The sequence below is a fragment of the Triticum urartu genome, chromosome 1A, assembly GCF_056163025.1.
Source record: "Triticum urartu cultivar PI428250 chromosome 1A, HENAU_Tu73, whole genome shotgun sequence".
NCBI classification, from domain to species: Eukaryota; Viridiplantae; Streptophyta; class Magnoliopsida; order Poales; family Poaceae; genus Triticum; species Triticum urartu.
The window spans coordinates 315537917-315554139 of NC_141873.1; the positions used below are offsets into that span (position 1 = coordinate 315537917).

At 43.9% G+C, this 16223-nt stretch overlaps 2 protein-coding genes across 3 annotated transcripts; one reads left to right on the forward strand and one right to left on the reverse strand.

Moving 5' to 3' along the window:
• Nucleotides 1-282: 282 nt before the first annotated feature.
• LOC147991028 (uncharacterized) lies at nucleotides 283-4523 on the reverse strand. Its single transcript, XM_087535365.1, has 6 exons — nucleotides 4478-4523; nucleotides 2289-3910; nucleotides 1884-2185; nucleotides 1058-1775; nucleotides 887-967; nucleotides 283-798 (listed from the first exon to the last, which is right to left on the reverse strand). The coding sequence occupies exons 1-6, from the start codon at nucleotides 4521-4523 to the stop codon at nucleotides 283-285; spliced, it is 3285 nt and encodes a 1094-aa protein (XP_087391491.1).
• Nucleotides 4524-5418: 895 nt separating this feature from the next.
• On the forward strand, nucleotides 5419-13966 carry LOC125506704 (small GTPase LIP1). 2 transcript variants are annotated; one of them, XM_048671453.2, is made up of 7 exons: nucleotides 5419-5800; nucleotides 11814-11905; nucleotides 11980-12121; nucleotides 12543-12847; nucleotides 13048-13101; nucleotides 13204-13328; nucleotides 13485-13966. In XM_048671453.2, exons 1-7 carry the CDS (start codon nucleotides 5701-5703, stop codon nucleotides 13678-13680), a joined length of 1014 nt encoding a protein of 337 aa, XP_048527410.2. In that variant the 5' UTR covers nucleotides 5419-5700; the 3' UTR covers nucleotides 13681-13966. The 2 variants fall into 2 exon arrangements, with proteins under 2 accessions (XP_048527410.2, XP_087375919.1); XM_087519793.1 differs by lacking the exon at nucleotides 5419-5800 and adding an exon at nucleotides 8811-9140.
• The last annotated feature ends 2257 nt before the right edge of the window (nucleotides 13967-16223 follow it).

Here is a 16223-nt window from a genome sequence, read left to right on the forward strand (position 1 = left end):
AGATATGTCAAAACTTAGATAACTGACAGAAATGCGCTAACTGAAGTAAAATCACAGAAACATTCAGTTTGAGAGAAACCATTCATTTCAGAGTCAGCTAAACTTGAAAATCATATAACAGAGTCATAAATGAACTTGACCAAAAGGGAAATATGCATTGTAGCATAACACTAAAGCAGAAGGTAAATTTAGTTCTAACATTTCAGAGAACAAAAGTTCATAAATGAACTTGATTGCATTTCTTCGAGTTCATTGATGAACTAGTCTACTATCCAGCTTGGTCTACAAGGTCTGGAAATCATCATGCCACTCTTCAGTTGGTGCATTTTGTGTCATTGGGACCTCCTCTGCTTGCACATATGATCTGGATTCATCTGGTGGAAACATGATGTTCCATAGTCCAGCTCCTGGTCCTGTCCTTCCTCCAGTGTGACTTCTCCCAGTCCCACTCCCAGCTCCTCTCCCAGTCCCTCTTCCAGACCCTCTTCCAGTCCCACTCCCAGCTCCTCTCCCAGTCCCTCTCCCAGTGCCTCTTCCAAGTCCTCTCCCAGCTGCACTCCCAGTCCCTCTCCCAGCTCCTCTGCCTACTCCAGTTGCTTTCCTTTTCCTCCCTCTTGCATTTTCAGTTGCCTGGTAGCTAGCTTCAGGTATATCTTCTGTCACTCCTCTTCTTCTAACCCTGCCTGCTGCCATAGTAGTTGTAACCCTTGGAGGGGGTATGTTATCTCTTGCATTTGCAACAAAAGATGATTCTGGAAGAGGTCCATGATCCATAGATGGCACATATGCTTTCCTCTCCTAAGTAGGAACAAAATTTCAGAGATAGTATCACAAGCAGAATTGAAGTTCTGAAGAAAAATATAGTTTTGCATAACAAAGGCCTTACCATTTGCTGCATGAGAAACACCATTGACCCTGGTGTTTGAGTTGGGTCCATGTGTGGGTGCACTGTGTGTGGCATTATGTTCTGAAAAAAGGGAAAGAAATTGTCAACTCTATCTGTCAGTGTGTAAAATTCAGAAAACATTCCAGTAAATTTAATATTTTTTCATCTTACAGAAATGACAGAAGGATCATCATATTCCTCTTCACCATCATCATTTGCATCAGTACGAACAGGCTGCGGTGCATCTCTGTTGTTCTCCACCCACTTGTTGTGCCCTTTCTTGTTGTGATTAGCTCTTCCACACACAGAGCAGTGCATGGACACACCATGCTTTGTTAGTTTCTTCCCTCCATCTTTCATGATCTTCTCCTCTGGATCTTTTTTTCTGTTCCTCCTTGGTCTGCCCATCACCTTAGTGTACATCGGTGGATAGACATCAACACCGTTCATCTTTCTCCAATGTTCCCTGTCTCTAACTGGCTTTATGTTGTACCCATAAGCTTTCTTGTAAGTTTGTACAGAATAGCACTCGTGCACTAGACTTGCAGGATCTAGTCTCTCCTCTCTAGCACATGCTATTGCATGGTGGCATGGAATTCCTGACAAGTCCCATCTTCCACAGTCGCAAGTTTCCATGTTCAGATCCACTATGTAGGAATGGTTCATTGAGACCACTTTGAAAACCTTTTGACCAGCTCCAAATACCATGCAGTGAGCAGCCCAATCAGTAAATTTGTCTAGTTTTTTCTTAATCTTGGGGCACAGTCTACCACTCCATTTCCTATCCACTGCCACTTCCTTTTGCTTGTTGTATATCCTTGTTGTTATCTTGTTGTTTATGTTCTCCACCATGGATAAAATTGGCAATTCCCTTTCTGGCAAAATCCAACTATCAGAAGAACAAACATACCCGTTAGTGCAGCAATACAACAAGACAAACTCAAAGAGCCATATTGCAATATTAAAGTTGAAGCATATTAGTACATAACATGCCTACCTATTAAATACTTCAGACATGTTATTCAGCAGGATGTCACACTTCGGAAAAGGATTAAAAAAGGCTTTAATCCATGACCTTGGAGGCCATTTCTCCACCCATTTATATGCACCCACACTGTCTGCCAGCATCTTATCCATAGCTTTGACATATGTTGGATTGTTTGTTGCTCCTGCAATTGCCCATAGATTGTTCTTCAATTGTTCCCCCTTGTGAAGCTTGTGGAAATTCTGGTACATATGTCTCACACAAAATCTGTGTTCAGCATCTGGCCAAACCTTTGAAACTGCTGCTATGAGACCCTGCAAATCACATAAATAGTGCCCCTCACATAAATATATGGTCTAAACACTTTAGAGTAGGTATAACTATATGAATTAGATGAATGAGCAGAATGTCACATACCTTTTGCTTATCACTCATGATTGTGTATGGAGAGGTGTTAAAAATGTTAAGATCATCTTTCAGACTTGCCAGAAACCACTCCCAGCTGCTAGTAGACTCCACTTCGACAACCCCAAATGCTATGGGGTAGATGCAATCATTAGGGTCAATACCCACTGCTGTCAGCAAATTTCCTTTGTACCTGGTCTTAATGTGACATCCATCTATAAAAATGATGGGCCTACCTCCCAATAGCCAAGCTCTCTTGCATGCATCCAATGACCAATATAGTGTAGAGAAGTGTTCTTTTGTTTGCTTAAGCTTTTCATCAAATATCTCCTTTGTGCATAGATAGAACTTGCTGCCAGGGTTTGTGTTCCTCAACTCCTCTCCATAATCCCACAAGTGATTGTACTGGTCATCATCGTCACCTCTGATCTGCTTCACTGATTCTCTTCTAGCTCTACCCAGTTTGGTCCTACTTGGTATGAGATTGTATTCTTGCTGAACCTTCTCCTCAAAATTTTTCAAAGGCATCTTCTCATTGTCCCTAAACTCATCTCTGAATTTTTTGGTTAAAAATGGAGCAGTTAGACATTTAAGTTTCCATGTCTTAGGGCAAGTGTGCTCATCACAGTACTTCTTTACAATTAAGCTGTCTTTCCTGCTGTCCTTCACTGCTTTCAGATACCATGGGCAACCATCAGTGCATATAACTTCAACTGTCTTTGATGTGTTTCTTGTCTTTTTAATTGAAACTCTGTTCCTAATGCTATAAGAAGTTATAGCATGTCTTAGCTCTTGCACACTACCAAACACCATGCCCAACCTAAATACAGGAGCATTCAAATCAGTCTCTGGATTGAAACCTTTGAAGTGGTACTTCAACTTTTCCCTCTCTTCTTTGGATAACATGATGTGGGGGTCATCAAGAGCATCTCCTGCTAACTCTGTTTCATAGTCACATGTTGTAACCTTTTCTCTATGATCATCCACTTCTTTGTCAACATGATCTTCAAATAGATCATCATCTCCATCCTCTACATCAAAGTCACTGTCAAAGAATTCCTCATCAGTTTCTGAATCTGAACCAACTACTGCATCTTCTTCCTCAAATTCCTCATCAGCACATCCTGAACTTGATCCTTCAGAAAACAATGTCCTGGCCCTTGTTTTCCTCCCCATACTTGGCTCGGTGACAACTGTAGGTGAGCTAACATTTTCTTTGCCCTTGTTTTCTTTCCTTGGAGTTATGATCTTTGGCAATTCAGGAACACCTTCACCTAGTACATCATCTCTCAGCAAACTATTCAGTGTCTCTCCATGATCTATGATCAGCAACAAATTCTTGTGTTGTGTCGTAGCAGCTACCATTGCAAGGCTGTCAGCATCACATTTCATTTCTTTCATTCCTTCACCAAGTGTCCTTCCAGGCTGGCACCACAACACATCATGCTGATGTCCACTAGCTTTGTCATAACCTAGCTGTTTCAGAAAATCTTCAATCCACAATATAGACCATGTGTCACTATCACAATTGTCAAACCAATCCACTGCATAATCCATGTAGGTACTATTACTGCCAGTTCCACAGAAAAACCCCTTGTGGTGAATCTCAACTGTGAATAGTCCATCAAAATCACCTGCAATGTATGCAGTGCAATAATATTCAGATAACAAGACACATACATATTCAGTGAATAGTGAACCAGCTATTAGAGCTAAAATTCAGTTAAAAAAACAATGCAAACACATAGTGTTTCAGTCAGCATTACCAAACAATCTAATTAAGTCATGTTAAGGCCTAACTTGGCCTACATGTTCACCTATTTTGAAAGACAATAGCCACCAAATTAGTGCACACTGCCTAAAAACAGCAGATAAATACATACAGTCCCAACTTTCAATTAACAATTGCAATGCAGATCTTCAGTTAAGAAATGTCGAAAAATTCAGTAACAACTGTTCACATCTTCAGTTAACTGTTCACATCTTCAGTTAAAAAAGCAGGGGCCTACTAAACCTGGGCTTAACCCTATCCTACAAACAAATGCGTAGGGGGATTTCAACATCATCTGCAGACTAAATTCCATCCGCAGGCAAAATCATCAAGAAACCATAGATTTTTTGTGGCCGATCGAACTGACAAAAACCCTATGAAAAACAGGGACGACAAGGGATTGTGCAGGGGGAAACAAGGTCTTGCTCACCGTACACAGGAGCTGCCTCGCCGGGAGCGCGGCGACGGGGCTCCATCGTTGTCGACGCCGCCGATCCACGCCTCCAGATCAACGCCGCCTCTGCCTTCAAACGCTTGGGAGGAGAGACATAGGAGGAGAGCTCGAGGCAAGGGAGTCGAAGCGGCAGGGTCTGCGCACTCTTTTCGCGATACGTGAGGTCATATAGGCAAAAACGAAAGGGCAACACTGTACAGCCAAGGCGGGGGCCTATTTGCGAAAAAAATATTAAATCTAAGGTTTTTTTTGAAAAATCTCCGGCCACAAGCCCGCGCCCGAGCCCTCTGGTCACTGACAGCGGGACCCCCGCCCAGCTGGCTTGCTTAGTCAGCACTTAATCCGTATCAAAACGAGAAAAGCACCGTATGTGCACGCCAGAGCCAAGTTTTTTCACCACATTGTTGTACGCCACAACTTGTGGCACCAAAGTGACCATCCACGCCAAGTTGTGACACCACCAGTGTAATTACCTCTTAAAATATCTATAAGTTCAGTTTGTTGAATATGCTTATATCGATGGGTTATACATGGGTGAGTGTGCCTGCAGGTATGTGAGTGTCTGCACGTGCAATTTTCTCAAGAAAAAAAATGCAACGTTGGTCATAGACTGTACTACCTTCATTCTGATTTATTAGTTTTGTATTTAGGGTCATATTTTAGTCATGATTTTAACTAATAAAAAATTACCTATACACAAAAAACAATATTTACCAAAAGCTAAGTTCAAATACGAGTCAAATGATATAATTTTTGGTGATATGTATTAATATTTTGTTAGTTAAATTAATGGTAAAAAATTGATACAAAATACGAACGGGGATTATAAGGTTTGAAAGTTTGACATGCATAGTTTGCCAAACATTGTCCAAACCGTCCTCGTTTGATCCAACGGCCCTGGAGATAGCCGGTGCGGTTGCCCCATCGGCCATCGCGACAGAGCACCGGCAGCAGAGCGAGCGAAAGGAAGCCACGACAGCAAGGGAGGAGGAGAGGCAGCCGTCGCCGACACTGATCCCACGAGCGGATTAGAGAACTCGCCTCCATCGAAGATCTGAATCCCCTCCTCCTGCTTTCGGAACTCGGATCATTCCTTCCTTCATTCCCGATCGATGCGGCTACAGCCTCCTCCGGATCCGCGGATCTAGCCTTCTCTGCTGCAGCAGCAGCTGCCGCTGCTCGATTGATTGGTGGGGAAGATGAGGTTCTGGAGGGACGGCGGCGCGAGCGGGAGCGGGCGGGACCTCAACGGCGGGATGCCCTACGGCCAGGTGCGCGTCCTCGTCGTCGGCGATTCAGGTCAGTCTTCCGATTTAAGAACTCGTATCTTACCTAGGATGGGACACGTTCGGACGCTCTAGGAGGCCTTATGGTACGGTTTGAGATCCACGGCGTTCATTACAAGTCGTTACACGTTAGCACGAGAATGTTATCATTAATTCTAGTACTAGTAGGGCACATCTAGAGTTATTGCACATCTAAGTGATTCAATCAAACATAAAAAGGAAATGAAAAGAAAAAAAATAAAATACCCGCACGAATCTCTGCGTAAAATCAAGGATATATGACTTAGACGTGCTTTAGCAAAACATTAACTTTGGTACGCCGGGCGAAACTGGTTTCAAAATCTGTCTACATTATATTCACCAACCAACTGAACATGATTTATTTTTAGGGGCTATTTAGCAGTTGCCTTAATAGTTGTTCATAAACCGGGTGTTCCGATTCTAAATGTGGTGTGGGTTTCTTCTGCCTTGAGTTGTATATATATTGAATAGATGGACAAACGGCAGCTCCTTATTAGTTTTAGGATTTACTAGCACAACACCCGTGCTTCGCTATGGAGCAGACACCAGCTGACATGAACAAGGTGAGAATGCAACTAAATGAATCAAACAGATTATTAAGTGATATCTATAAGGTCAATTAAACATTTGAAAGTGGCAAGCACAACTATAGCACACAGAGTGAGCAAGACGCGGTTCTTGACGGTGGAGACCTGAAGACAGCATTGTGGTGGCTGCCACAACTGTCCATAATGTTGGCCTCCATCTCGATAGTGCCTTTGCAGGTGAGCAGGATTTGAAACAAGGGTCTGTCTCCAACTCCTTAACCACGGCCTCCACGATGTCTAACGTGATGGAGCCAGATTGGAGCAAGTCCACGTCAAGACGGCGTGGCAACTGTCCATGGTGTTGCGCTGCATCTCAATGGTGCTGGTGTGGATGAGTGCAGAGCCCCAGCCGGAGTTGAAACAAGGATTCGTCTCTAGCTCCTGCACCAATCACGGCATCCAGCCTAGATGAGGCAGACCGGAGCAAGTCCGCTGACTGCCATGTCCAAAAATCGACCTTCCCCCAAAATCAAGAAGCGTTCTTGGCTGTTACACCCTACACATCTAGAGTTATTTCTTAGTTGCGTTTAGAGCCTAATGCAGAAATGTAAGTTCTCTAGACATGCAACTAGGTGTTACACCCTACACGATGCATTACAACAAGCTAGGAAGCTACACAAGGAGTCAAACAAGCAAGTAATAACTAGTAAAGCTAGGGTTAAGAAACAACCGAAAGTGATGGAGACGATGAGTAATCCAAAGTTCACACACTTGGGGGTGTGCTAATCTCCGCTGGAGAGGCGGGGAACAACGAATGCTCCCTCGACAACGAATGCCTCACCTTATGTCTCCAAGAACCTTTGTCAACAAATGCCCAAGTTCCCTCTCACTAGGGGTAGCTCTTGGGGTGAGCTCCAAACCCTCACAAACGAGTCCGAGGCACAACGAATCGAAAGCTCCCGGGAAATACCAACCGTCTAGGGTTCCCCACAAACCTAAGAGTAACAAGATTAGCTAGGATCATGTGGGGAATCAACAAGCTCGAGTTTTGATTGGATGGATTTGTAGGGGTGATCCTCTTGCTCTCTCTAAAATATGGAGTAGATTGAGTGGCTAGAGAGAGAGAGAGAGAGGAATTGAAGGTTTAAGCTTTTGGATCATTGGAGGAAAGAATAATGGAGTTGTCACCCTCCTTTGGAGCAGAAGGGTGCCTTATATAGGTCCACCAAAAATCAGTTCGTTATGCTTGCTGTCCAGAAAAGTCGGACAGTCCGACCAAAGTAGGACAGTAACTTATCGAAATGTTTGACCCAATGTCCGACCCAGCCTTCGACTTTATCCAGAGCCCTAGACAAAGTCGGACCCCATGTCAGATAGTCCGACAATGGTCGGATACTCCGATTTGGTTCAGACAGAACAAACAACAACAAAGCAGGGGATGATTAGGCGCTCTTTCTCTCATAGGATGTGGGTGTATTTGGCTTTGATTTGTTTAGTGATTCCCACACAAGATTCATCGCGAATCCCCTGTTAATAGTACAACGTACCTATGACTCAAAAACGAGAAATCGTTGGTATATAATTTTGGCGTACCGTCTTCTTTTGTCCTTTTAGCTTGGGGGGTCGCCAACCAACCATATGTTTTATTTCCATTGATGTGTAAACTGGACACATGTGCGGAACATAGTTAGTCATCTAATCTCTATTGCCATTAACACCAAAACCCTCATTAGGGGCGGATGCCCTTTCACTTGGCCAAAAACCGCCGCTGGAATGCCATGAGGCTTCTTCAGGAGGCAGGGAAGATTCTGGGAAACACCAGGGCGCACCTTGTACAACTCAGTGGTGGCGGCGACTTACTGGCGTTGGTCTCGTCGCTGTGGCGGTGGCTCGATGGAGGGTTAGGGATTGTTCGACGGTCTTTCTTGATGGCTTCTAGCGTGCTTTTCCACTGGATGAGACACCCTCCTCCGAGTCTATTGGTGATGTAGTCGTGGGCGCCGTCCTCCACGCCTCCTCATTGGCATGTTTCCGTATTCTGTTGACCGTCCTTGCCGAAGCACCTGACATGGAGTCCTCCGCGTCAACGACACCATTCCCCACTGCAGGAGGGAGTATCTGAGGTGAGTGGCCACAGCGTGGCTGCCTCCCCACACGGCGACATGCTCACGGATGCCACCCCTCCACGCTTGGAATCAAGGGACAAATTTTGAAAAAGGAATGAAGAAAACCCTGAATGTGTGCACCGTTTTGAAATTGAATCATGGCACCATCTACTTTTTTGTAGTATTGTAGCTAGAAATAGCTAGTGTTACAGGATATACGTTTTCAGGGTTTCTGAGTATTTATCCGTGGCTACCCTGGACTATCATCGGGATAGTACGACAAGAACATGCAAACACCAGGGCGAGTGAGCAATCTAAACATCATAATCAAGGTAAACCTCCTCAAAGCCCACCCTTGTGGAAGTTTTATTAGAGGAAGCAATTGGAAATTTAAAAATTTCTTGAAGCGTCAGTGAACGGAAGCATGAAGCTACATCTTCAGAAAGGGATGCTACGAGGTTGGTGATTAATTACCAGGTCCTCATGCTTGATATGGAGGTTGACCTCCAGGCGCTCGGAGAGCTTGTGGGTGCACTCCAGCGGGTCTCGATGGCCACATCGTACACCTTGGAGGCCAAGTGCCCATCAGGTACTCCATGGCACTTGGCCCATCCAAGTCGTCTACCCGGTCCTACCCAGCTCCGTGTTCCCTCATGCCTACAACGGACCTGCTCCCGCTCTACAAAGACTCGGGCACCAGGTAATTTTCAACTCTGTATGAAGAGAATGGGAGAAGGACGGCGTAGTTGTTTGGGACAGACTCAGAATGGGGATACCTGCAAAAGAAAAAGGACTAAGCTGGGTCCAGCTAAGAGACAACTGGACTCTACCCACAAACAAACTTTTCTACTAGGATTCATACACACCCTGGTACTTCTAGACTAAGCTTAGGAGACAATTGGACTCTTAAAATGCCACAACATTACCCCCCTTCTCTTGGAAGCAGCTTTTCCTCAAGCTGCATATTGGATAGAGCTGACTATTCCTGCATGTTAGCTGGTCCCATGTTCTTTCTTTTATAAGCACGCCTCCAGTAGCTGTTCATGAAGTTAAATCCTGATAGAGTTCCTTGAACTTACCCAGCGGCTCCCAGGTGCTCTCTGTTGTTGGCAAACCATGCCATTGCACTAGAACTTCACACTTGTCTTGGCGTCGGCGTGCTTGCTCCACCTTTGCTGGTACTGGAATGACACGCCAATGTTCGATCAATGGAAGGTTTGGGTCAGATGCGGGTGGATCTCCATGAAATTTCTTCAACAGTGCAGCATGCATGGATACGTGCACCAGTAGGTAGACGTAGTCGATAAGCTACTGCACCAATCCTCTCCAAGACTTGATAAAGCCCACAATATTTTGGTGCTAACTTAGCATGTGCTTTGACCGCTAGTGATGCTGCCTGGCGGTTGTGCAGTCTGAGCCAAACCCAGTCTCCTACTGCAAATTCAAGGCCACGGTGCTAAGTGTCATGTTCCTTTATAGCTTGGAGAAGCCTGTCACGAATTTCCTTTAGGAACTCATCCCGCTGAACGTGGGAGCGCTCAACCGCCTCCACACATGCTGAGCCAGGCTCATATGACACCAACGATAGAGGCGTCCTGCCATAAACCACATGAAAAGGGCTGGTTTTGATAGAACACTGGAAGCTAGTGTTATAGCAATATTCTGCCCATGGAAATCACTTAATCCACTCACCAGGATGATCACATGTTAGGCAATGGAGATACATGGAGACGATTCAGTCGACAACCTCAGTCCCGCACATCAGATTAGGGATGGAATGCGGAGCTGAAATTGTTCACACCGATTCAACCAGACCATCTGGTCATCGTTGCCATTGAATGTGCGAAATTCCAGTTTGTGGTATCGATGCACACCCGTGGTATCTGCAATTTTGTGGACCCTGCAGAACAGCAAATATGAGGGCCTGGATGGCACTGATTGAGGAAACCAAAATCCTGTCTGTGTGTTGGGAGGGATCGTCTGCAGGCCCGGTGTCCTCTGAGATGATTCTTGGGACCAGGGCAGTTGCTGTTGTGTTAGAATTGAGGGTGTGGATGTCGTGGTTGGCACCAGGTTGGCAGTTGCTGTCGTGGTTGGCACTCAAAGAGGGCCATCACATCCGGTTTGATGACATTCCAGAAGGTCTGGAAAAGTTTCACCGGAAGGCTATCGGGGCCGGGGGCGGATGTCGGGTTCATGCCTTTGATGGCCTCCTAGACCTCTGCCTCATATAACGGGGCCGTGAGGGCAGCATTCTCGGCCGCCGAGACGGGCAAGTGCTCGGGCCAGAAGTCGGGAGCTAGCGCCAAACCGCTTGCCCTCCTTACAGGGCGATACATCCTTATATAAACCCTTTAGATATGTTACTGTTCTCTAAACAGTAATTCCACACACGCTGGATACTCGACTAAGTTGGGTCCATCTAAGAGACAACTGGACTCTACCCACAAACAGACTCTTCTAGTAGGACACATACACACCATGGATACTTCTAGATTAAGCTTAGGAGACAACTGGACTCTTAAGATGCCACGGCACTACACTGGTACAACGGTAAGAACCAATCCAGACCATCGAACGAACGTAGATCGCGGAGAGATGATGACCGTTAGATCTAGAGAAGCGGTAATTGAATAATCGGCACCCCAGTCTGAATATATGATACCGTAGTCTGAATAGTTGACACGGTGGTCGATGGAGAACAGACACGCGTGGACGAGGTGTTGGATCTTTACGATTCGGCGGCCCAATCCAGCTGGAGCAGCAGGCGGATGGGCTTCGATGGGGGCCGGATGCGTCCGGTCGGGCGTTTACACAAGGTGACATGCACATGGCGATGGGGCCGATCCAGCAGCCAGGGAAGCAGACGGACGGTCGTGAGAGGCTGGATTCGATTCGATATTGGAGGGGGAGCTCCTGTCTAGGCAGAGGAGGCAGCCCAGCAGTGGCCTGATCTGGCCAGGGCATTGCTGACTGTTGGAGGATGAGATCGATCCAGAGGAAAATTAATCAAAATGAGACCGAAAATATATTGATCGTCCAAGACCGATCTGAAGAAACCGATAGAGAGAGGAGGACGAGTCGCGGTGTCTGGAGAAAACTCTAAACCTTGGCTCTTGATACCATGCTAGAGGAGCAACTTGATTGTATTACCATAGCCCATGGGGAGAATATATGGTACAGGAGAGTTGGGGTACAAGGAAGGAAATCTAGACCAATATGACTACATACAGAAACCTAGACCAATACTAATACTCCTTAACGCATACCATTGTGATCAACTTGTAGAGATGCTCAAGTACTGTTTGTAGAAGTTTAACTTGTTACTGTTTAGTTTTAATGGACATGATGAATTTTCCTTTTCTTTTTCCAGGTGTGGGGAAATCTTCATTGGCACGTCTCATTCTTCAAGGTTCTGCGGTTGCTCGACCGACCCAAACAATTGGATGTACAGTTGATGTAAAAGTATGTAATGCAGTGTGCTCACTCCGTCATTTCAGCAGTATATTCTGATAGAATTGTTTACTCAATCGTTTCAGCATATTACTTACGGAAGCCCAGGGAGTTCATCTAATAGCATCGTCGGTGATGCTGAAAGGAACTTCTTTGTCGAGCTTTGGGATGTTTCAGGGCATGATCGCTACAGAGATTGCCGTTCACTTTTTTATTCACAAATTAATGGTACACAATTCTCTTTATACCAATCTAATATTCTGGCATAATATACATTTCTAATATTATTTGCTTCTCAACCAGTATTAACAACAAATTTTCTCATATAAAATACAGTGACAAATTTGCATATTTGCTACTAGCTGTTTAACTCACAACTGCTGAGCTTTCTGAGATTCTGCGACTTCAGTAATTGATTCTCTGGTGTTCCTATTTAACTATCTTATCACCACAAAGTGTAGATATCAACTTCTTTTAGTATGACTTTTCCTGATTCTCAATTTGATAGAATCAATGCATTCTTTCTATTGTGCCCGAGTGATTTCAGATATGCGTTTCAAGTTTTCCATAGCAGCTAGGTATTACAAATCCGTGTAAGTACACCAGATAATACAGATCCTGTATTCACTTCTCCATAATTATTCATCAGGTGTCATATTTGTTTATGACCTATCTCAGAGGAAGACAAAGACAAATTTGAGCAAGTGGGCAGTTGAGGTTGCTGAGTCTGGGACCTTTTCAGCTCCTCTTGGGTCTGGTGGTCCAGGAGGTCTTCCAGTTCCTTACCTAGTGATTGCTAACAAAGTAGACATTGCTCCAAGAGATGGTAGAAGAGTTAGCAGTGGAAATCTTATTGATGTTGCTCGTCAATGGGTTGACAAGCAAGGCCTACTTCCATCGAGTGAAGAACTTCCACTTGTGGATAGCTTCCCTGGCAATTCTGGTCTGCTCACGGTAATTCTAATGTGCTCTTATTCACATCTTTCATGTGATGTCTTCACGTTTCCATGATAAAAGGACTTTACTGTAATGTGGTGGACTTTAGCAGTATGACTCTCAATTAAAATGTTCTGCTCTGCTCTCATTATTTATGTACTGGTTGGGGTTGACGTTGTTAGTGCCTTAGCAAATGATATGTTGACCTTTGGATGCAGGCTGCAAAAGAGGCAAGATATGATAAAGAAGCTGTGGTTAAGTTCTTCCACATGGTTCGTAGCTTTGTGCAACAGAATAATTTTCGATTTGAGTAGCAGATAAGAATTCTTGGTACATAAGATTATTTACTAATGTTGTTGAGATTTATCTTTCAGTTGATAAGGAGGAGGTATTTCTCGAATGAACTTCCTGCCCCTAGCCCATGGTCTCTCACTCCCAGAGGGGATACCATTCTTCCTGTAGAAACCACGAATGACGAGGAGTTGTTCAAAAGGAAAAGGTGAGCTCTTTGTCTTACTTTTTTATGTGTTACTAAGAGCAGGCTAGTGCACTCGGTGCATTGATATTATCTTTGTACTTGTCCATCTGAAATGCATTTGACTGGCTATTGGTCAGGCCATCTTGTAGACACATTTTATTTCCCTCCTTGTTGCAGCTATGGCGGGCAGAGGTACAAATACAACGGTGTCGCCCCACTATCTGCACAGCAGAATGTAACTCTACCACTCACTCCCTCTCCGCAGCAGCCAATGTCCTCTTCCGCGGAGAACTACAGATACCACAGATTCTCGTCATCGGCAATTCCTGACAAAAACAGTAGTAGGACAAGTCGACTAGACATCAATTTATGATACATGGGCTCATAATCACCACGAAATACAACTTGCGACCTGGAAAAAGCACGTACTGCCGGGAAAATTTTGAATCCGACTTTCTGTATTCTTGAGAAGTTCTACTGTCTTACCGGCAACACGTGCATGTCGTCGGATATGCCTCTTTTTTGTTTATTTTTGTCTATCATTGTGGGATCAGCAGTTAGCATTTCTTTTGTATCTTGTCCAATATTTGTTGAACTGTGATTGTATTGGGATTGGAGACAATGAACATGTATAAAATCAGTAGAAACATTTTAGATGACTATAGTGTTGAACTGTTCTATTCATGATCTAAAGTCACCTGGAACAGGAAATGGGACTTAGATTTGACTGCAACTATTATTAACATTGTTCTGGATCACATTTAGACTGAATGCCAAGCTCATAATTTTGTTTATTTGAAACTTACTAGCAAAAGGGCCCGTGTGTTGCAGCTGGGAAAAAAAAATCATAACCTTCAATGGCCATGATCATATTTTGCTGCATCACCGAGATACACTACCACCCTTAATTTCGTGAAATCATGAATATTTTTTTTAAACTCATGAACATTTTTCAAAGTCATGAACACTTCTACAAATTTTCAAACATTTTCTAGAATTAAGAACATTTATACTATTTGCCAACATCTTTTTAAATTGTGAACATTTTTTAACAACTTCCTTGAATCCGTGAACATTGTTTTGGAAATTGGCGGAACAATTTTTCAAATTCATAAAATTTTATTGATTTTACAAACATTTTTTGAAATGCATGATCATTTTTTAAATCAGCGAATATTTTATGAATGAATAAACTATTTTGTAAGTCACGAACAATTTTTGAATTTTTAGGATATTTTTCCATTCATGGACTTTTTTGAATTGGCAAAAATTTGTTCAATTTCATTAACATTTCTTAATACATGAACTTTAAAAAAATCATGAACATTTTTTGATTTTCTAAACATTTGTTTTCAATATTAAGAATTTTTTTTGAATAAGCAAACATGTTTTATAAAAATGCAAACATTTTTTGAATCCAAAAATATTTTATGATTTAGTATACATTCTATTTCAAAATTCTCATTTTTTGAATTTTCGGAACATTTTTGAAGTCCCAAATTATTTAAAGTGAAAAAACAAAACAGAAAAAAATAATAAAAATAAAAGCTGGCCGCCCGGACATGGGCCGACCCAAAGGGGCGCGCACGTCTTCTCCCCGCGCATAGTGCGCAGTATAGGAGGTCCCTTCTACATGAGCCGGCCCAGGCAGGGGATTCCCCGATGTGAAACATTTTTTTTATCATTTATAGGTGACATTGGTGGGTAATATTTTGCAACTTTGGGGGCAATTTGCTTGATATATCACAAGAAGCAACAACCCCTTTATTATTAGGTATAGATTTGTGTGTCTCCAACGTCAACTGTCATTGCTTGTACTCCAACGACCGCAGCCGTCCATGTCCTTGTTGCCCTGTTCAAGGGCTCGGTATTGCCCGATGGCCTCATTTTCCAACCGCCTAACCTCAACATCCTCGCTGAGAGCTCCTTCTTAGCGCTTCAGGCGAGCCAATTGAGTGTTCGGCTAACACGATGCAAGGTGGAGCTTGGTTGCGATTGGAAAAGTTCGACCGGGGTCAGACATATAAGCCGAGTGGCCTAGAAAGTCTGGCGGATCGACAAGGATGTCAGGTGGAATAGAAGATGATGATGATTTCAACGATGATGACATAGGAGCGTGATGCTGATGGTGACTGATTTCCAGGCATGGCAACATGCAGCGATGGTCCGAGGGTTTGTGAGCTTCATCATGGCGATGGAGCCGGGTTGACTCAAGGTGGTGTACACATGGGAGCTTGAAGTCAACGGGTGTGAGGGTGTACTGATCATCTACCATGGATACATGTTGAAGTTGTAGCTGGAGTCTGATGGAAGACTTCACTTGATTCTGGTGGAGAGTCTGCGGTGTAAAACGTCGGAGAGTCAAAGCCTATTTGAGTGGGAAAAGCAACGGGCATGTTGTTCGGGCTATGGACAAGTGGTTCGAGGGATACGTAAAACTCGACATCTCTTGATGATGAACCGATGGGGGTTGAGGTGATTTGGGTTCGTGACCCAAGATACTCGACCGGGACAGCGGAGCCTGGACAGTAATAACGGCGATACGTGCGGTAAGCACGAGACATGACGCCAGACGAGGACACTGGTGGTCAGACATAGTGTGGAGATGGTGCTCAAGCCATGTTGGCGAGTTACAATGTTAATTTCGTGATTATGTCTATCCAGGTGGGCACATTTGAAGGTGGACTAGAGTTGACCATAAAGAATCTACGAAACTGATGGGAAGTTTAAAAATGTCAAAACCTAGGAGAGCACATGGTCATATATTCGGTGGCGTTCGGTGCACATGGCAAAATGTGGATGACAAATGTAGAATGAGACGAGTGCTAGAGCTATGAGGCATGTAAAAGACTATCCAGAAAAAGGGATGAGACAACCATGAATTTGACTCGAGATGAGTAAAGGTAACAAAAAATT